We start from the raw sequence: 22269 nt of genomic DNA on the forward strand, positions 1-22269 counted from the left end.
CGCTCACTAAGAAGAACCCGGTGCCTGAGAAGAGGAGCAGCACGGCGGGCATACCTGCCGCACCACTAGACCACCAGGGTTAGTTATTTTCCTTACACCAACTCTTTTTAGAATTGAATATGGTTCATGGTTAAAAAAGCTTAGGGACCCCTTGTCTTCTTTATGTATCTTCATAGGCAAAAGAAACAGTAAAAAAAAGGATTCACTCAACTTAAGTTGCTTCTCAACTTCTTAAATGTTCATCGTAGTCTATTCTAGAATTTTTGTAAGTTTTCTTTGGTGTCTATAGTAATAAGGGATTCTCAACCAAGAAATTTTTGAAGTAGAGTAATGTGAGACATTTTATTAAAGTTGATCCTGTGCCTTTTGGGAATCTGATAGCTATGGATGCTTAAGAACTTTCCAGTCATGTACTACAATAGAGATGTTTTGGAAGGCACCTAGTTTCAGATGAGTACTTTCTTGGTTTTGTTACAGTGAAAGGATATGTACTGTACCATTGTATGTTTTTATTTTGTGTTACTTACATGTTGTTTAGCTTAAATCCAGCAATCAAACAGTGGATCAAAATCAACTTCAGACATTGTTGAGTTGCAAAACCTTTAAAAGGCATTCAAGAAAAGAGGACATTGCTTATCAGCCATCTCTTCTGATGACCGCTGTAGCTGTAAATGGTTATTGTATGAATGATGAACCTCAATTCATTTCTAACAATGGCAGTACTCTGACCTTTTGCGCTTCCTACCAGCTTTAGAAATGGAAAGGTTCTGTCTGTTAAGTTCCTTAATTTATTATTCATCTTTAACTCAAGTCATCGTCTTCTTATCTGCAAGATATTCTTACTGACAGTGCGTCATTTTTTACTTATTGATAACAATCATGAAGTTAGCCGTGTTGAAAAGGATATTGAACTTCCTGTGTACAAATTTCAAAAAAATATATGAAATACTATAATTTGACATGAATATAGGTGGTTTTTAATCAGATAGGAGGAACTTTATCTTTTCAACCATGACCATAATTATTCAATGTTTCAGTTAGAAATCACATTTTATCATACTGTTGTTTTGGGGGGAAAAAGTTCTTTTTATATGGTTGTAATTAGCACAGAACAAAATATATCCAATTTACATAAAATTACTTATTTTAAACTATTTTCGGGCTGTTTAGTTTGCATTGTTAAGCTTTATTATCTTGGTCAATAAGCAACCTCTGTTGTTCTACATCTACTTGTTCTTGAACTGATTCCCTAGAAAATATGTAGATCAATGGAGATGACAAGGCACTGGAATCCAAAGTTTAGAGATTTTAGTGCTACACTAATACTACATACACAAGAAGTGCACAATAAACCAGTATTAGGGTGAGACTACAAGAGCATACGCCTTTAAGGAATCGTGGCTAATGGCAAGGAATGTCCCATGAAATTGGAAAAAAATTGTTAGCCCATGATTAAGTGGCCTTGTGGGTACGATAGCGTAGGGCAGATGGAGATGCAAGTATATATAACTTTGTCTAATAAAGATATATATTTTTCAACTAAAACATTTTGGTCCTATGGATCCATTTGAGTGCCAGACAGCCCTGCTTCTTCTTTTAATTTTCTGACGTGCCACTCCCTAAAGCTGGGGGTCTGGGGCTGGTGCACCCGGACCACATCTACTACTTGGTGAGCTATCTACAGCACATTCTGGGGCACCTTGTCTCTCTTACTACTATAAGGAATGTCCCTGCTCAAACCTACATGGATTGGGTTTCCAAATATATATAAATGGTGTCCTTAACGGTTTAGAGTCTGTACATTAAAGAACATTCCAATACCCGGATGGAAAGATTAGGTATAGAAACCTACTTTTTCTCAAAGCCTTTTCATTGAGATGCCATAAAGCAATATCAGCATAGGCATTTCCCTTTATAAAGTACAATTCTGCAGGAGAATACGTGTACAGTGGTCCTTTTAATGTCTAATAAAAAGAAAACCCATAACATGGTACGTCAACTTTTAAAGACCCCACTTATGCACAGAATTGACTGTAGCAAATCAAAATCAAGAAACATGCACCCACGTTGGTTTTAGATGTCTCTGGACATTGCTAGTTACACCTCATTAAAATGACATTGGCACAATGTATGTGTTTTGCTTCTTTCCATCCGTGTAAGGGAATGCAACATATTTTATGACTTGTTTGATTTAAGAATAGAGATTTTTTGGATGTCAGTCTGTGCCACAGAGCAGCCAGGCTTTTTATCTGACTTTTGAAGCCCCTTAAGAAAATCTAAAGCAGTTGGTGAAGTGAGTAAAGTTTTAGAAACATAAAAAAAAGTCTTCTTTTTTGTAGCTGGTGTTAAAATGTTTATTGGTTTCAGACTGTATAATGAGGCAGACCTTTTTTTTCTTTTCTTTGTGGATTGTAATGTGGCGGAATCTGTTGGAGTCTTAATATATGCTAGCACTTGAAAGGCTTCTGAAAATAGTCACAACTCTTTGCTTAGAGCTATGTAGGGTTTTGTTTTTCACACTATGGCTGGATCTTGCAACTAGTAATCATTTCTGCGCCTCAATATCTTGTATCAGAGCTGAAATGTTCTTCAACTGTGAATAATGAGTATTTTGTGCTGGTAAATAACACAAAAATGCCCTGTTAAAATGATGTAACAATCCGAATGTCTGTTTCACGCTGTTCGTGCAGATGCCGAAGTGCTCGGAAAAATGTAAACCCGCAGCAATGAAATGATTTGAAAAGCTCAATAGGTTACCAGCTATAAATATATATATATAAGTAGAATTAGTTTATGGAAATATACGTGTAAAATAAGACTCTGTTGCCAAAGTTCAACTCATAGAGGAAAGTGTTGGGCCAGAATTAAGGATAAACAATTTAGCCACCACACGGTGGCGATGATATAGTGGTAGGGCAACTGGTAAAAAAGCATAGGCAGATGTCTATTGGTCCACCATCAAATTCAATATCAGTAAGAGTGGCCTCCAAGTGTACAGACCACTTTATGGTCAATAAGTTACCAATAAGTTAAATATATATAGTATTAGTTTATGTAAATATACGTGTAAAATAAGACTCTGTTGACGAAGTTCAATTCAGAGAGTAAAGTGCTGGGCCAAAATTAAGGATGATATGGTGGTAGGGCAACCAGTAAAATAGGCATAGGCAAAAATCCTTTAGTCCACCATCAAATTCAATATCAGTAAGAGTGGCCTCCAAGTGTACAGACCACTTCCTAGAACATTTAACATTTTATTTTCTGTATTCTATACATTTTAATGAATAAAAATAATAAACTGAGACATAGTCAACAAACTATTTCATGGCATTGAGATTTTTATGTGTTAAAGAGAAGAAAGTTGGATCCACTGTTTTGTTAACCTTTGCACTTCAGTTAGAGCTTGATGTTTGCTATCTGTAGACAAATTATCACTTTGGTGCCTTTCCTTTCCCAGTGGATATTCCTTTCAGGGCTTCAACACCTCTGGCAGCAAGGAAGTAAAGCAGGAGAATGTATCAAGATAGCAAGAGAAGGCTAGGTAGGGAGTTAATTGCCCCAGAACAAATTGTCCGTGAAGAATTGAGAAGCACGCTCATAAGTCATATGAAATCTGCTATCCATCACTTAGGCTCTATACGGGATATGACACTTTGTAATGTGTATAGAGCATTGTCTCATTCCCAGGTGTATGACATCTGTAGGTTTACAGAATGTCCTTCACGCGAATGATTGCATTTTTACATTGCCTGGAAGTCATTTCAGCTCCTTCTTCCTTGTTCCTATTTGTCTTGTTAAAATAAAATAAAAAGGTTCCCTTAATTTTGTTGATACATTAAATTCGCAAGGGCCAGATCGGTAGGACGTACTCTTATTCGGGCACAATTTTAAGCATTATATAGCCGTTAACAATGTGGTGGGATGAAGCCTTTATATTAAATGTGAAAATAGATCATTCTGCTTGGTTGGGCACACCATGGCCACAGACAGAGCTTTCTTTGTCATTTTTTAAAATCATCTACCGAGACCACGAACAGAGAGAGAGAGGCCGAGGTCATAACACTTTGTGGCAATGAAGTCTTTATCCGCTGTGAGCACAGGCCCAAATTTATCTGTAAATTATAAATATATGGGATTAGGTCTCATTAACATGTGATAGTTTAAGCCATTTGTGTGCCAGCGTCAGCAGCCGTGACCCTCGCTACTAAGTCTGTTTAAAGACACGGCTCATTTATGGTGCTAGTAAAGTGATAAAAATGCACCATGATATATCAGGGTTGTCTATTGGTCCACAAGGCTCACTTGTTCTGGAGTGATTAAGCTGATATCAGTACAGGTAAATGAGTAAAGTGAATGTGATATTCTTCACATATATGACCACTAAGGGGCAGATTTATTAAGGGTCGAATTGAAAATTCGAATTTTTAAATTTTTGGTCAATGATCTCAAATTTGAATTGTGAATTATCCAAACGATTTGAATTTTAATTCGAATTTCGAGATTTATGAAACTGTGGTCGAAATTTGACTATTTGCCAGCTAAAACCTGCCGAGGTCATGTATTCATTGTTCTGTTGTTTGGCTGCTGGGGGGGGGAAGGGAGGGGGAGCATATCACTCCAACTTGCAGTACATCAGTAAAGAGGGACTGAAGTTTAACAGAGCACAAGTCACATGACTTGGGGCAGCTGGGAAACTGACAATATGTCAAGCCCCGTGTCAGATTTCAAAATTAAACATAAAAAAATCTGTTTGCTCTTTTGAGAAAGGGATTTCAGTGCAGAGCTGGAGCAGCACTATTAACTAATGTTTTCCCATTACAATATCCCTTTAAAGTTAATTTAAAAGCAAACTTCCTCTTTATTAAAAGTTATAAAGGACTTTACATAAATAATATTACAGCTTTTTAGATGAGATTCGTTTTTCCTATTGAATCAATGCCATTCCTGTAACAGACCAGCCTAAGAAGTAACCCTGGTTTCCTAAATTACCATGGAAACAGATTGGCGTCTACAGTGTAAGCATTACGTTTTCACCAAGCGAAGTCAAACGCAAATCCTGTTACTTTAAATTAGTGACTGCCGCTTCAGGGACTGGGAGATGACTGAAGGAACCACTGGCATTACATGTAATAGGCATTGTTGGCCCTCTTGAAATGAAAAGGTTCTAGTTATATTCCTTTTATAGTCATCTAAGAATATTTAGGAAAGAATTACAACTTCTGCATGACACAACCCTGAGATAGCTGGAATTCCTCTGCTCAGTATATTGCAATATACAATTCTAGACAATGGTTGCGATGAGGCAATATTTTTGAATTCCTAAACTGCCTGTTTGCGGATGTAATTAACGCAAGAAGCGTTTAAAAGCATACAAACTCTTTCAACATCTTCATGCTGAGATTTGACATCCTTGCCAGTAGCAAGGCCATTTGCCCCACGTAGGTGGTGTCCAAGTAGCTCCTTAGTTGCTTAAAGGGATACTGTCATGGGAAAAAATGTTTTTTCAAAATGAATCAGTTAATAGTGCTGCTCCAGCAGAATTCTGCACTGAAATCCATCTCTTAAAAAAGCAAACAGATTTTTTTATATTCAATTTTGAAATCTGACATGGGGCTAGACATATTGTCAATTTCCCAGCTGCCCCAAGTCATGTGACTTGTGCTCTGATAAACTTCAATCACTCTTTACTGCTGTACTGCAAGTTGGAATGATATCACCCTCTCCCTTTCCCCCCCAGCAGCCAAACAAAAGAACAATGGGAAGGTAACCAGATAACAGCTCCCTAACACAAGATAACAGCTGCCTGGTAGATCTAAGAACAGCACTCAATAGTAAAAACCCATGTCCCACTGAGACACATTCAGTTACATTGAGAAGACAAAACAGCAGCCTGCCAGAAAGCATTTCTCTCCTAAAGTGCAGGCACAAGTCACATGACCAGGGGCAGCTGGGAAATTGACAAAATGTCTAGCCCCATGTCAGATTTGAAAATTGAATATAAAAAAATCTGTTTTCTCTTTTGAGAAATGGATTTCAGTGCAGACGTCTGCTGGAGTAGCACTATTAACTGATGCGTTTTAAAAAAAACATGTTTTCCGATGACAGTATCCCTTTAAGTTAAGATCAGGAGGGCGACTTTAGATCTAGTGATAGTACTGGTTTTTGTAAGTCATATCCTGTAACTAAATACTTTACGCAAAAATACTATTTAATAGGGAAAGAGGTAGGGTTGTAGGATGCCAAGCTGTTTCCCCCCATGATATTAACATTGTGTCGTGTGTGCCACTAGCACAAACCATTCCAAGATCAAATCTAAGTGGAAATAGAGGTCTGCTCTGGCATAACTTCATTTTTCAAAAATCTTCATTTCCTTTGGTTTCCTTATCTCTAATTCTTAGAAGACAAGAAACCTTTTAGATATATGGTTATTAACTTAAAAAATAGACCGTACGTCTCAACTTATAATAAAATACACTGAGCTGAATGCGACCTATAGATACGAGAACCTTATATTGACCTCATGTTGTCCCTAAAAGTGTGTTAGGAATAGGGATGTAGCGAACGGCGGAAAAAATGTTCGCGAACATATTCGCGAACTTGCGACAAAACATGCGAATAGTTCGCGAACGTCGCGAACCCCATAGACTTCAATGGGAAGGCGAATTTTAAAAGCTAGAAAAGACATTTCTGGCCAGAAAAATGATTTTAAAGTTGTTTAAAGGGTGCAACGACCTGGACAGTGGCATGCCAGAGGGGGATCAAGGGCAAAAATGTATCTGAAAAATCCATTGTTGACACAGCGCTGCGTTTTGTGCTGTAAAGGGCAGAAATCACACTACGTCACTCAGGTGATGTTTCTGGACACGGAATGTGAAAAAGCTCACACAGCTAGGTGGCACTTGGTTAAAGACTGGGCAAATAATGCCTGCAAGGTCAACGTATACACTACAGCCGTTGGATACGGAATATATTATTGCTGCTTGAAAAACGTCACTCGGGTGGTGTTTCTGGAGACGGTATTATTATTGATATTTAGACAGCTAGGTGGCAGTTGTTTGAAGAACAGATGCAGATGAGAGATCAGCAGCAGGACAGACAGCTGCCCACAGCAGCTACATACAGAGCACTGCAGTAGAAGGTAGATTACTAGCCAGCAAAGCTACCTAACCTAAAATGTCCCTCAAATCCCTGCAGAGTTCTGTCCCTACAATACAGAGCAGTATCAAGTAGATTACTAGCCAGCAAAGTTACTATCAACTGTCCCTCAAATCACTAACAGCTCTCTCCCTACACTAGCTCTTCCAAGCACACACAGGCAGAATGAAAAAACGCTGCAGGGCTTCAGTTTATATATGGAAGGGGAGTGGTCCAGGGGGTGTGGGGGTGGTCCAGGAGGGAGAGCTTCCTGATTGGCTGCCATGTATCTGCTGGTCTGGGGTGAGAGGGCAAAAATAAGCGCCAGCTAAGGCGAACCCAAATTGGCGAACGTCGCGCGACGTTCGCGAACATTCGCCGAACGCGAATAGTCGATGTTCGCGCGAATTAGTTCGCGGGCGAACAGTCCGCGACATCCCTAGTTAGGAACCTAGAAAGCCATATCTTACTGTATCCACTGAATATATCATGGCATTGTGTATTATTGGCGAGTGTTGGCAACTGTCTTGGATCTGAAACTTAATTTTAACTCACGTCACTTCATCCATTTATAAACAGAAAATGGTCTTCTGAAATATCTCCACGTGGTATATGATTGGACAGGCACAAATGAAAGGTTTAACTGCATGTCTATACACTACATGGTTACTTTTTAGATGTTATTGTAAGCAAAGCACAAGTGTTTCAAGGCTTTAAATTATGCAACAAGTTAGTTTTAGCTGGTGACACAGATACCTTTTAGTGAAAGAAAAAAATTCTATACCTCTACAGAAACCTGAGCTTTCGAACTCCCATAGGCGGATTTTGAAAGCCATGTAGCGTACATCTTTGATGAATTATGTTGCTCTACTAAAAGGAATCGCCGACTACACGTAACTTCAATTTCTCCAGGATTACCCCTGTAATCAGAGTGATAAATTATGTAGCAGGGACATTTTGTTCTGGTTAGAAACGTCTTTATATTTTGGAGCTGTATATAAAAGCTTTGACTAATGCATTAGGAGGAATATAGTACATATAAACAAAAGACTTATTCTTATTTCAAGATCTACAGACCTAGGGTTTAAGACAGCTATGAGCAGCTTGTTTAAATAAATATCCCATGGCCCTTAACAATCTCCCCTCAAATTATCATGATTATTCACTGTGGTCCCCAGGATGTCATTATATAACCACTTCATGGTTTGTTTTTTAAAGGAGAAGGAAAGCTCCAAGACAGTTTATTGCCAACAGATTAGCCACAATAGTACAAGCTAGAACACTATATTTATTCTGCAGAATGTTTGACCATACCTGAGTCAACAGCTCTAAACACTGTCTCTGTTTGTTTAGGATAGAAGCTGCCATATTAGCTTGGTGTGACATCACTTCCTGCCTGAGTCTCTGCCTGCTCACTCTGGGCTCAAATTACAGCAGGTAGGGCAAGCCCTGCCCTGGAGGTTTAAGATGAAAACAGGAAGTCTGATACAGAAGCCCATGTGTACACAATAGAAGGAAAGAAATGTGCTGTTTCTTTTGACAGAGCAGCATTACTTTGAGGGTTTACTGGTGTATTTATATAGACCTTTCTGAAAAAGCTTACTTAGTTTTAGCCTTTTCTTCTCCTTTAAGGTGTTACCCCATGTAGGGGTAAACAATGAATAGAAGAACTGTATTCAGGAAAATAGTCTTTGTCTTAAAGGAGAAACAAACCCCTTATTAAAAAAAAACATACCCCCCTACCCCACATAGACCTCCCTCCCTCCTCCCCCCCCAGCCTAGTTGCTACCCTGGGCAAATGCCCCTAACTTTTTACTTAACCCTCGGTGCAGATTCAGGGATCGGAGTTCACGGCAGCCATATTCAGTAATCTGACAACAAGCAATTTCCCGGATCACAACAACTGCGCATGTGCCGATATTGCCGAAGCGCTGGAAGAAGACACGAAGACCCGAAGATGGCTGCCTTGAACTCCAATCCCTGAATCTGCACCAAAGGGTAATTAAAAAGTTAGGGGCATTTCCCTGGGGTAGCAGCTAGGCTGGGGGGGATGAGCGAGGGGGGTCTATGTGGGGTAGGGTTTTTTTTTTTTAATAAGGGGGTTGTTTCTCCTTTAAAGGAAGAAAGCAGGCAACTGAGAAGGACCAGGAAGGAGGTTTATAAATCTAAGTCTAGGGCTGTGGTTGTCCAGTGTTTTTTGATCAAACCCCCCTTGGAGGGACAGCCTTTAGTTAAGGTGGGTACCTTACATTACAAGGTTACAGGCAGAAGAAAATGATTCAGCCATACAAGAATATCACCCTAACTGGCCTCGAGGCAGAACTCCCCCCCATTTGCCAATGCTCCGGACCCTTGCAAGATGGCCAGCCATATATTTTGGAAACGACTGGTCTAGGCACTATAAATGTGTAGCATTTGTGGAATTGAGAAAATGCAAGTGGTAAAAACTGCAGAACGTTGACATTTGTTGAATTGCCAGCACAAGGGAAAAGGAATAAGCTCATCTGTGAGATCATTGTGTACCTTTAATGCTTAAATGCCATCAACTCACGTGTTGTCGGCAATCAACTTTGGCATTGTTAAAATAATTACAAAAATACCTGGTCTGGGGTCTTGGCATTTCCTTTGTGAAAGGGCACAGTACAGTAATGCACATAAATACACTCCTTCTGTGAACGGAATTGTAGTGGTGTTAGATGTCATGTCACATACTAAAAATACTTGAAACACAATGGGCAGCTGGTTAAGCAAAAACATCTAAAACTCTACATACAAAAGCCAATTTTCTTTTTTTTCTGTTTTTCTAAAGGTTAATGAGGTATGGATAGTGAACATTTCACTGTTAGCTTTCAAAACAGATGATTGCTTCTCTGAGCTATCTGGGGCAATGGGCTAATGACATTTAATTCCACTCTAGCTAAGATAAATTATAATTGCTGCCATATTTTATTCATAAAGTACTATACATAGGCTCGTTATACATAGATTGAAAACTACTGTACATTTCCTGCGCTGGATGAAGACAGTACATTTTAATTCCAACTGCACTTATTTGACGTCTTTATCTGAGGGGTAAAACAAGAGAGTGAGTATTTGGGTGGTCAGCTTGGGGGTATAGAGAGTGTTCTGCGGAGTTGGGCAGGTGTCAGCTTTCCAAAGCTTAGAAAAAATATTTAATGTGGGTTCCAGCATTGTATTCTGTAAAAGAAGTAGAGTTTAGTATTGTCCAAGAACAGAAGGTTTTGCAGTGGTATCATTTTGAATATCTATTTTTTTATCGGTGGTCTGCTACCCTATGAATAGACATTCCCCTTCTTTATTAGATGTCTGGTCAAGCTTCCTAATACTCTGCAGATGCAAACGATGGATGTGGAAACCATGTGCAACGGATTAATTAAGGTTCAACAAACATACACAGTACAGCAGTGGCTATCCACCAGGGGGCCTAGACGTATAAAGAACCCAGCAGGAATACTTATTGATTAATAATTTAGTATATAAATGCAAAACTAAATATTTCCACATGGTTTGGGGGACCCTAAAAGATTGTGACTATTATCAATTTACACTACTGTCTCCACCTGTTATTCAGTTGTCTTTCATAGTCATCAACCTGGTGACCCATTGGGAAAAATTCCTTCTTAAATTAGAGCTAAACTTCCTGAAACAACTGAAATGAAATATCATGACTCTATCATGAAAATGCATGTTTTGTGAATATTATGCCCCACTTATTAAATGGGTATCACACTTGCCTATCTCAATGTCCAACCCTTTGCTAGGTGACATAACACCCATTACAATCTAGCTCTCGCTGGCAACATCTAAAAAAACATCTTGCACCATGAATGTATCTTTGTAAAATGACCTCCATGGTGGAACGCAATCAGAAAACATACATAATTTAATAATTTATTTTTATTTAATAGATGTCAACCATGGTGGCGCCCTTAAGGTGATGCATCTGGAGTGCAGAATTTTGTTTCAATACCGGACTCGTGGTTGATGTGGAGTTGTTAGGGTTGGACTTTATGACTTGGTCCTGTTCAGTCATAGCTTCTTTGCTCTTGCTACCAAACATACTTTAATGTATAAGTCCTAGTATATGTCTATGATCTCAGTCTGGGCAACTGATGTTTAATGACCACTGCTGGTCCCCAAGTGGAACAGTAGTCTTACAAGACATTTTAGACTTTGTTGACTATTAATAAGGCAGCTGCCACCGGATACATAAACGAAAACATTCGCACTAAGCAATACGTTAATACTTTACTGTCTGTTTAAGGGGAAATCCACGTTGTTCATAATTAAGAAATAGTTTCCGACTAAAATATATTGTTGTACTAATAACAATTCATTTTTGACTATACATAGACTTTCCAGTGGTGCTGAACCAAATATCAGACATATCAGTAACTCTATTTCATTGTTTCTTCACCGCAGTTCTCCAGAATACTCTTCCTTTATTAGAAGTTCCATGCATGTTTTTCATTTTTTTTCTTTCCTTTAAATTTTTTCCCAAAAGTTAAAAATATCTCTCCAACTCATCATTACAGCTGTGACTCAGTGATCTTCATTTTCTTCAAAGCAGTGAGGAAATATGGGGAGGAAGGGGGGGGGGGTGCAACGCGCGACTCCAGACATTGAAAACAAAGATCTTGCCTATGGATTTTTTCTGTACTTTCTTTGTGACTGTTTTTATAAAGATCTGAATCACTGCTCCTGCTCATCCTCCTTTGCACAAGCAACCCTACATGAGTCTTGGACAGCAGCGATAATCCCTTGTTTTTGTTCAATGCCCTGCTGCCTACCCCGCAGAATGAAGGCATTGTTTGTGCAGAATGAACACATGGTAGTGTAGTCACTACACCCACATTGTGATGAGCCAAAAGCCGCTGGGCACGTTCCATATTCTGGTTACAGGATATTGTCACTGGAAACGAATTTGTGAATCTAAAAAGCCTTCTTAGTAATGCATAAGTACTGCACATTACTTCATCTGGCTTTCATCAGTCACTCATGAGCTGTAAATTCAATACAGAACTAAATGAAGGTATTTGAGATGCTGCATATTCAGATGAACGTGCCTGACATGACATAAGGCCAGGCTAGAAGAGAATGATAATTGTACTTGAGCAAACTCTTGATGCAGAAGGTCAAAGATAATTTATTACGTAGACATTAACATTCAAATACATTTCAAAATGGGGCTAGTTTACTAATGTAGGTGCTAAACTGTGACAATGCCCTTGTTTAAGGGCAGAGACACATGCTGGTATTTCGGGAGGTTAGTCGCCCAGCTTCAAATCGCATCTTCTTCGGGCAACTAATCTCTCCAACTGCTTTCCCGCAGGCTAAAATGTAAATCGCAGGCGGGATGGCACTTAGAATGCTTCGTTTTCCAAAGTCATCGGAAAGCCAAATCGATCCGAGTGCCATCCCGCCTGTGATTTACATTCTAGACTTTGAACTGGAAGGCAGTTCGGGGAGATTAGTCGCCTGATGAATAATCGATTTGCTGCTGGGCGACTAATCTCCTGAAATAATAGTGTATGTCTCTGCCCTTAAGCAACAAATTAGATGTTTGTTCTAATCTAATTTGTAGCAACGCGATAAACTAATTGGTTGCTATCAAGAGCCTGTGCAATTTAGCATCCACATTATTTATTGATTCATTATTTTCCTTACCAGAGACACATGCCCAATTGGGAAGTTATGCTGGTCCTGGTATTAGAAGAGAATTGCACATCAGGTTAAAGTTGGTCAGGGCAGCAGATAGTTGTCCACAGGAAACAATACTTGGCCTCCAATGGAGCACTTACAACTTTTGAAGCCTAACTTCCTATTTTAAAACTGAACGTATGAGGTCTTAACACAAGAGGAGAAAGCAAAATGTTCTCTCTGGTGACAGGCTGACACTGGACCATCCAGACACACAATTAAATAAGAAGAATGTTGAAGGGAACCAGTGACATCCTATAAATGGATGCGTCACCTGCAGACCATACTTTTAGACCTAATGTGGACTAATGGGGGTAATCTGTCCAAACACACATCCCCACAAAGTTATGGTTGGGCAGAGGAGTTTGCATGTCCTTTGCAGTAACATCTTATATGTGCCTGGTTATCTTCAGGTTATATTTACAGTTTATACAGACCAAATGTGGACAAATGGGACTATAAGATGGCATGTCCAAACTGCTTCCTGATGGACACCCATACAAAGTATTGGTTGGGTAGTTGGACAATAGCAATAATGTTTTCAAATCATACCTCTCTATGTACAGTTTAAGGGACAGACTTGTACATTTTCACAGGGTTCTATTGTTTCATGGATTCTAAGAAAGTAAAGCGATGGGTACCCTGGTGGCACAATTCAAAAATAGTCATACTGTTCTGATATGTAGTCTGTAGCCTAAGCTCTGTATACAGTTTCCAGCCTACCACACAGTAATAAAGGATCCCACTATGGGCCCTGGCCTTGGAAAATTTGGAAAATTCCCATCGGACCTTACATATTTTGGCCATAAGCCTATATAACCTCTATACCCTTTGGCACTTTTTCCATCTGTATAATTGTTGCCAAAGTAGGCCCTGGAATTCAGGTTTCAATGGTGGACCCTAAGCGCAGAGACAAACACTCAGATTCGGGGAGATTAGTCACCCAAAGACAAATAGTCTCTTCTTTGGGGAGACTAATCTCCCCGAAATGCCTCCCGCCGGCTAGAATCTAGAATCTAAAGTGCGATGGCACTCTGAGAGCTACGTTTTCCAAAGTCAACCGAAGTTTCTTTTTGAGGCAACTTCGGGCGACTTTGGAGAATGAAGCGCACCGATTGCCATCCTGCCAGTCAATTTACATTCTAGCTGGTGGGAGGAAGAAGAAGAAGAAGAGATTTGTCGCTGGGCGTGTGTCTCTGCCCTAAGAGTCCCAGTCTGACACTGGTACCGAACCCCTTTTGCACTCAAATGCACTTATGCAATTCAATTATTGTTCATTTTAAATATTCCTTTAGAAAACATTGATTATCTACTAATTATATCCAGAGGGATGGAATATTTTCCTACTGATATAGCATATCTATTTTTTGATGAATACTATCACATCTGGGTATTTATATTTGTGAATATATATATTCTATGAAAATTGCAGAATATTCCTACATCACTAGTGGTATAAGCCTAAATCTTTGATTATTGTTCTATATAAAGCAATCCATGCCGGCGTGAGAGCTCTTACCTTCTCACATTCCGCGACAATGTTCATGAAAGTAGAATTCCAAATGTGTTACAACAGTAATACTGGAGTTGCTTGGTTACACGTCCCAAAACGATGTCACAATGCTTTCGCAGAATAACGGAAACGCTCATTAAAAATTAAATCTCTATACTCTGACATGTAGCTTTGGCTCTGGGGAGCTCCTAGGTTATCTCTTCCTGGTTATAAATCCAATAATAAACATTCCAGGCCTGATTCACTCTCCTCCAGAAAGCAATAAAAGAACAGGAACAATCCGTGTGATAATGTAATGCATTGTTTGCACTAATTACCAGTACAAGAGGTTTATCTCAATAAACCAAATGTTTCATTCTGTGCAGTGTGATAGTAAAGTAAATATGGAATAATGGATTAAAGATGTGCCTTGAAAGGGTCTATAATAGCATGTCTTTGGAGACTAACGCAAATTATTTCTTCACTACACATCTTTATTAATGGATGGCTTTATGAGGTATTCCAATGCACAATCTGAGATGAAAAGACACTAAGTGAAAATCTAAGAGGGTAATTATGCAAACTATTTAACCGCAGAAATAAACATTGCCTTTCATTTGAATAATAATCAGCTAATATTGACCAATTAAAATGTGCAGAAAATATATTCTTTTTTATTTCTAATAAAGCAATGATTCAGTCCATTCTATAAAGCAGTTCTGTCGTGGTTTATGGCCACAAATTTAGCTGTCTTTATGGCAACTGCGGCCTTAATAAAGTCCTTAACTGTAGACATGTTGAGATGGTTATGCTAATCAAAGAGGATGCAAATCTAGCAAAAGTCATTACTAAACATTTTAATAGACCATTATACCAATTGACTGCTTGAAGATTTAAAACAACCCTTAAGCTAGCTACAACAGCAGCCCAAAGTACACTGAGCATGTTCATTGCCAATGAAACCACTCAAAGATGGCCTAACAAGAGCCCTAACAAGGTCAGTATAATGTCTCCTCTTAAGGGCAGAGACACACGCGAAGATTCGGGGAGATAAGTCGCGTTCCGAGTGCCATCCCACCAATGAGCCGGCAGGAAGGCTTTTCAGGGAGATTAGTCGCCCGAAGAAGAGGCGATAAGTCACCACCCGAATAAATCTCCCCAAATCTTCCCATGTGTCTCTGCCCTAAAGGCAAGAGTCACACAACTGCCATTTGTGAACCTTCTTAACACCTACTGGTATAATTTTTAATAGGATGCTTATAAAAAAAATAAAGACTGGACTGCAAGGAAAAAACGTTTCCCCAGATACTGGAAGGCAATATTGAAATGTCTATGGCCTGTACAAACGTGGTATTTGTTAAATGAAGAGTGAATAGAACCTCTACTTCTTAAACCTTGATCTTCATCTTGGTAAACCTGACAACATATGGTCAAGTCAATTCAATTACCCAGGGTCTGAACAATTAAATAAGTCCATCTTCCTGAGTATAGCTTAAGTTTCAAAGACTTTGGTTTTTTTACTCTTTTTGCTCAAAACTATTATATGTGTTAATGATTTCATTTAAATGTTATACATCCATTGTAAAATTATTTATCTCAGCTCTGTATCCCTTCTAATACCAGTCCTATTTACTTAACTTCGTTTGTTGTCACCATAATCATGTCTTTAAGTTCCCCGGCTTCAACACTTGTAGGGCAAAGTCACACCACCACATTACTGTAATTTTTTTGTCCATGTATGCTAACTCTACAAATTAAGGTCATGGGTAGATATCTAGTAATTAATGAGGCTGGTCACATGTTCTTAATGTGTTCTGTTTTTCTGTTTTTTATACAGTTCCATCAGGTGAGAAGAGTGATGACCATCCTTTTCCTTACTATGGTTATTTCATACTTCAGTTGCATGAAAGCTGCCCCCATGAAAGAAGCCAGTGTCAGAGGACAAAATGGCCTGGCCTATCCGGGTCTTCGGACCCATGGTACTCTTGAGAGCATAGGTGGTCCCAGTGGCTCAAGAGGAGGTGGACTTCCTTCACTGACAGATACTTTTGAGCAAGTCATAGAAGAACTCCTGGAAGAGGAACAAAGCATAAGGCAAAGTGAGGAAAGCAAGGACTCTGACTTGTATTCATCTAGAGTAATGCTAAGCAGTCAAGTACCTTTGGAGCCACCATTGCTTTTCCTACTTGAGGAGTACAAAAACTACTTGGATGCGGCAAACATGTCCATGAGGGTCCGGCGCCACTCTGACCCAGCCAGGCGTGGAGAGCTGAGTGTGTGTGACAGTATTAGTGAATGGGTTACAGCAGCAAACAAGAAAACTGCAGTGGACATGTCGGGGCAGACAGTTACTGTCCTAGAAAAAGTCCCAGTATCCAAAGGCCAACTGAAGCAATATTTCTACGAGACCAAATGCAACCCTATGGGTTACATGAAAGAAGGCTGCAGAGGCATAGACAAAAGGTACTGGAACTCTCAGTGCCGAACTACTCAGTCTTACGTGCGGGCTTTCACCATGGATAGCAAAAAAAAAGTTGGTTGGCGCTTTATAAGAATAGACACTTCTTGTGTATGTACACTGACCATTAAAAGGGGAAGATAGTGAATTTATCTTGTATAGATTATATTGAGAAGAAAATATCTATTTGTATATATACATAACAGGGTAAATTATTCCGTAAGAAAAAGAAAATTAATTTTATGGACTGCATGTAGAAAAAAAAAAGAAGTTTATACAGTAAAGTGGTTCTACAATCTATTTATTGAACATATCCATACCATTAAAAAAACAGAGTCTTCTGCGCACAATGTAACCTGTTTCCCGCTGAAGTATCTTGGAACCCATTGCCGTGCAATGTTTTCCTGGTTCCTCCAGCCGGTTATGGGTTAAAGGGAAAATATTCCACCAGTTTCTCTTCCATTTCTTTTCTTTCACATGAACAGTAAACTATGATAATGCATATTGTTGGGTGTAGAGAAGACCCTTTCTCTAGCATGTATGAGCACAGCCGCCATATTGCTGATCTTGACTGAGGCATCTCCATAGATTTCAGCATACGGTGTTGTTTCTGCCGGTAAACACCTTGGCTCAGATGGTTCTACCGAAGATTGGCAAAAATTTAAGTGTTGGACTTCTTCTAGATGGTGATGCTCTCTGAAAGTCTATGGAGGACTCCCAGTTCCCAGTTGTAGGGTTTAAATGCAAATATGCAGTAGGCTATATTATCATCCTTCACTGTCTGTTTGGGGAACAAGAAATTGGAATAGGGTATATTCTCCCTTTAAGAATTAAGCCTGCGTTATGTTCCTCAATAACATTGTGGTTTGTTGCTGTTGCCAAGAATTGAAAAGCATAAAAGGTAAAAACCAAGAATTGCATGCTGCTTCAGTTGTGAATTGACAATATGTCTTCTATTCAGACAAAATTTGAACCAAAACATTCCGTTTACATTTCACACAGTATACTTTCCCGTCGGTATTATATCTGTTTACTGCTTTTAAACTTCTGATCGCGTTGGAATTAAACAATGTCAAGGTGCTGTTACAGCTTTCACTGTTTTAATTCAATTTTTATTTTTATTGGGGGTTTTTTTTTTGTTTTTTTTTAACTCCTGAAAAAAGTTGCAACGAGCTTGTCATGAATACATGTGTTCTGGTTAAAAAAAATAATTAATTTTATATGTTGTAAAGGTGTTTGCAAACTCGAATCAAACTACTGATCAAAAAAATAAAATAAAAAAAAAAAACAGCAAGGCAAACAAGAAAATGATGCTCGTGGTACACTTTTGCGACCCGCACCGGCAACCAAAGTGTAAGCTTCATGTGTAACAGAGGTAATTGCTTTATAAATCTGCTCTTTCAACAGGCTTCTGTGTGCTGCTTTAAATGTGTATGGCCATTTTTAGGGGGGGAAATGGAGGTAAATGGTGTCCTCAACCTAATGAAAGGCTGTTGCACCAATCTATATATAAAATAAAGTCTGACAGCTCATAAATAAAGGAAATTGTAAGTCAGCACCAGAATACTGCTGGTATTAGTCAGTATTTCCAATGCAAATGCTGCCTGAATATTGTTTACCTACGTCCCATTGGCCCCGTAACAGTGTCCTCAAAATGCTAATTGGAAAACAAATCAGATCTCCAGTGATCACAGCATTTCCAAGGAAAATGGAAATTGGCAATGAAATTTGTTTTGGAATGAAGAAGCGTAGGAGAACATGGGCCGGTTGTGTGTCCTAAGTCAATAAAGGAGCCATTAACACGTGAATGGCACGTAGGCTGGCATCTTGATTAAATAGCACATCTGACCATTAGGAGATCTTATTCTGTTGAAAAGATGGAAGTGTGCTGTAGCTGAACATAAAAGCCACATATACCTCAGAACCACTTGGAAGGAAAAGCTGTGAATGGCTTTAAAGGGATACTGTCGTCTCAAATTCCTCCCTTTTATGTATATAAATTGATATAATCAAAAGCTACATTACAGTTGTGTTATTCAGAAGGTACACCTTTATCCGTGCTTCTGTTCATTCTACCTCTGCCAAGCTTTCGTATATCTTTTTAGTCTCATTAATAATCAGCCACATACATATCCAATAAGCAGTGCAGTAAAGATTGGGCCATCAAAATCAAGAGTAATTCATTCTACTTTGCCTTGTGGGTCAGGAAACTGATATTTTTTTTAAAAAAAATTACATTACATGATACAATAACTACTACAGTGTCCCTTTAAAGGAGAACTAAACCCGTGTGATGTTAAGTCCCCACTGGCCCCCCTCCGTTGACCCCCCTTCCTGCTTCCCCCCTTATCCCAGAATTCTTTTCCCTCTTGAAAAAGTGACCGCACATGCAGAGTGAGTGCAGCGGAGCTCACAGACGCCATCTTATTCTCTTCGGTAATCTTCTTGTCTTCTTCCTCCCCTTCAGCAATTTCCGTCTCTTTCAGCGCATGCGCAGTTGTCGCATACCGGAAGATTGCTCCAACAGCTCATGCGCCATTAAGCCGCTCACTTCACGAATATTAACAAAGAGAAGAAGATGGCGTCTGTGAGCTTCTCTGCTCTCACGCTGGGAGGGGGCCAACAGAGTGGGCCAGTGGGAACTTAACATCAGCTTTAGTTCTCCTTTAAGGCCACACTTTTATACTTCATCAAGCAGCCTAGTACCCCCATGAGGTTCTGCAGTAGCTCAGGCCTAATGTGGTAGAACAAATATTTTGTGCTGTTCCCAAATTTGCTAAATCTTAACCTGCCTTTCTATTGTTCATAATTGGCTTCAGGCTTCATTTTAGGGTTTGGGCATGAATTTGTGAAATTAGAAGAATCAGACTGGAAACCAAAAAAACAGCTAATCTGAAAACCAAGCTATTTAAAGGTCAGCTAGGAAAATGATGCTTAGGACCTTGCCATCACTTCTTGACAGTGGAAAATTCAATTACATCTGATAAGTAGGATAATGTTTGGGGTGGCATTTACCCCAGCATTGTTCATTAAAGATTCCCTCTAACAATCTGTCAGTGGAAAGTGAAATAAGACGTGGTAGTCCCTTACTGCACCACTATAAGCCTTAGAAGGAGGCTCAGATTTGGGAATATTGGTCCTGAACCTTACTTTACTTGCCTTAGCAGGAGGGTTGGATAAAGTGGCCATGTTTTCAGGTCATGGTGGTCATGTTTTAGGTGCCAGGTGCAACCCTGTTGCTGAAATGCAACTCCTTAGTCTTAGTTTAGCAACAGCTAGAGAGTTAGTATGTGAGCTATCAAAAGTTCTGGGCATCTTAAGTCATCATCTATAGTTTACACCAATTTTACTAGGTAAAGAAGACCTCATCAAGACTTAATGAGCTATACTGGACATAGAGCACAACTGGCCCCAAAATCCACAGTATAATGCCATTCACTGTATCAAAAATTAAATGATGTAATGAAGCTAAGGGACAAGAATGTCTCGCCCAGCGGATCTAGCCAAAGATGTGCTAGGAGAAAGCTGAAGGCAATGTCAATTGAAGATCAATATGAGTTCATCACATGTCTAGGGAATGGACAATTAAAGTGGGAACAACAGCAGCTACACAATGAGCGTGGATTTCATATTACTATCTACAGTAGAGCTGAAATTCTCTTTGTTTACTTTATTTAATCTAGTGATGTGTATCTTTATCTACTGCCCAAAGCCAGATATAATATTAATAACGTCCAAAGCCGAAATTGTTGGTTCCTTCTCAACAAGTTGGGGAAGCCTTCTAATCATTGAACAAAGCTTGAGTTTTGAGAAGGCATGACCTTGATTAGTATTGGTTTCGCTGTTTGCTTTGTCATATATGGGTGTGCACATGTGTATATATAGACATATAGGCTCATCGGCCTGCGACTGCGCTCTTATTTCTCCATGTACACGTGGACACAAATATATGTATAAACTCCTACTTGATTTCTTTTATATGGAATATGAGAAGGCTCCCTCACTCGCAGGAGAAATATAAATATATATTTTTTTCAACTTACACTATTCAGTCTATGCATTTACGCTAGGATGATCAACGAGTCATCTGGATGCCCTAACTTTTGCCTTGAACCTTTGCCTAGAAAAAAAAGGCGTGTATGTGTGTTTGTCTGTAAAAAGAAGTTAAAAAAAATTCCATCAGTCAATGAGAAGATGTTCTTGAAGCTTAAAGCTCCCTTAAATATGGGTTGCAGCTCATAGACTTTTTTGTTTCCTACACCCAGATCTACAAATCTATATGATAAAGAAGGGGGAGAAATCATGAGAGCAGGAGAAGTCAAGAAGTGGCCTTCCTTAGCTGTCAGATATATAGCGGCCATGACCGTCTATCATGTCCCCCAATACTGTGGTCTAAAAAAAGAAATGTCCTCCTATATGTTTGTGTTTGTCTGTATATACAAGTACGCAATCAGTGTATACATGACTTTAAAAAATATGCAAAACTATTAAGTGGAAACAATATGAGGCAGTTAGAATAGATTCAGCAGTGTCGAGGATATATTGTCTGTTCTGTTGGACGCAAAGCGACGTAACGTACAAAAAAAGCTACTACATGCCACTGAATATACCTGTCGGATACTAGGCTTGGCAGTTTTAGCTGAACTGAGCTGCAACACAGACTTTTTTTTATTTTATTTATTTTCGTTATTTTTTTCTTTGTCTTTTTCGATAATTTTGTTTTGCCGTGGTCTGTTTGTGGCAAACGTATATTCTGCATGTCACCTGCCTACCGCCTTGTTAAAAAAAGTGAGACACTTTGAAAATGTAAGTTTTATGTATGTGACCTTGTTCTTTCTGGAAAAAAAAAGGTATATATTTTCACGATGTGTAAGAAATATTTATTGTATGTTAAGTATATTTATATAATTATGTTATTGAAACATGGAGATTGGCATTTAAAAATGGAAGCATTTGAAACATATTGTAAATAGGATTACCTCTATTTAAGTGTACTACATAACATATAATATATGTTGAAAAATAGAAATTTTTAATGTTTTTAAATATATTTTCAAAATATATAAACTATGTTTTGGCCCATGTTATTTTTCTCTGCCTACCAAATATAAGTGTATTTGTTATTTATCTTACCATTTCTATATGAGATAGAAATTTGCGCATCAACAATATAGAATACACACATAAAATACAACCATTATTTGATACGAGAGGTAAAGACAGCTCCGCTCAACAGAGATTACAATCTAAAATAATGAAATATGCCTTAATTATATGGATCCATTACTGTATACATGGTGATGCCTACTACAGATCAGCACAAAGAACTGGTTGCCCTGTGGCCAACACAAAAGATGAGGCTTGATCTACCTATTAATTTGTTTGTTTCCCCACTAAACTAAGAGGGAACCACCAATTACAACCAAGCGGTGCTACCATTCACTGAACACCCAGTTAGAGCAAA

At 38.9% G+C, this 22269-nt stretch overlaps 1 protein-coding gene across 2 annotated transcripts in view; it reads left to right on the top strand.

The window, feature by feature from the left end:
• The window catches only part of bdnf.S (brain-derived neurotrophic factor S homeolog), a 66836-nt gene extending 44961 nt beyond the window's left edge, over positions 1 to 21875 (top strand). Inside the window, exon 2 of one of the 2 annotated variants that reach the window (XM_041589070.1) lies at positions 16185 to 19025. In XM_041589070.1, coding sequence (XP_041445004.1) covers positions 16185 to 16949 — 765 coding nt within the window. In that variant the 3' untranslated portion in view covers positions 16950 to 19025. 2 annotated transcript variants of the gene reach the window in all.
• Positions 21876 to 22269: the final 394 nt, after the last annotated feature.

The sequence above is a fragment of the Xenopus laevis genome, chromosome 4L (assembly GCF_017654675.1).
Source record: "Xenopus laevis strain J_2021 chromosome 4L, Xenopus_laevis_v10.1, whole genome shotgun sequence".
In the NCBI taxonomy this organism is placed as follows: Eukaryota; Metazoa; Chordata; class Amphibia; order Anura; family Pipidae; genus Xenopus; species Xenopus laevis.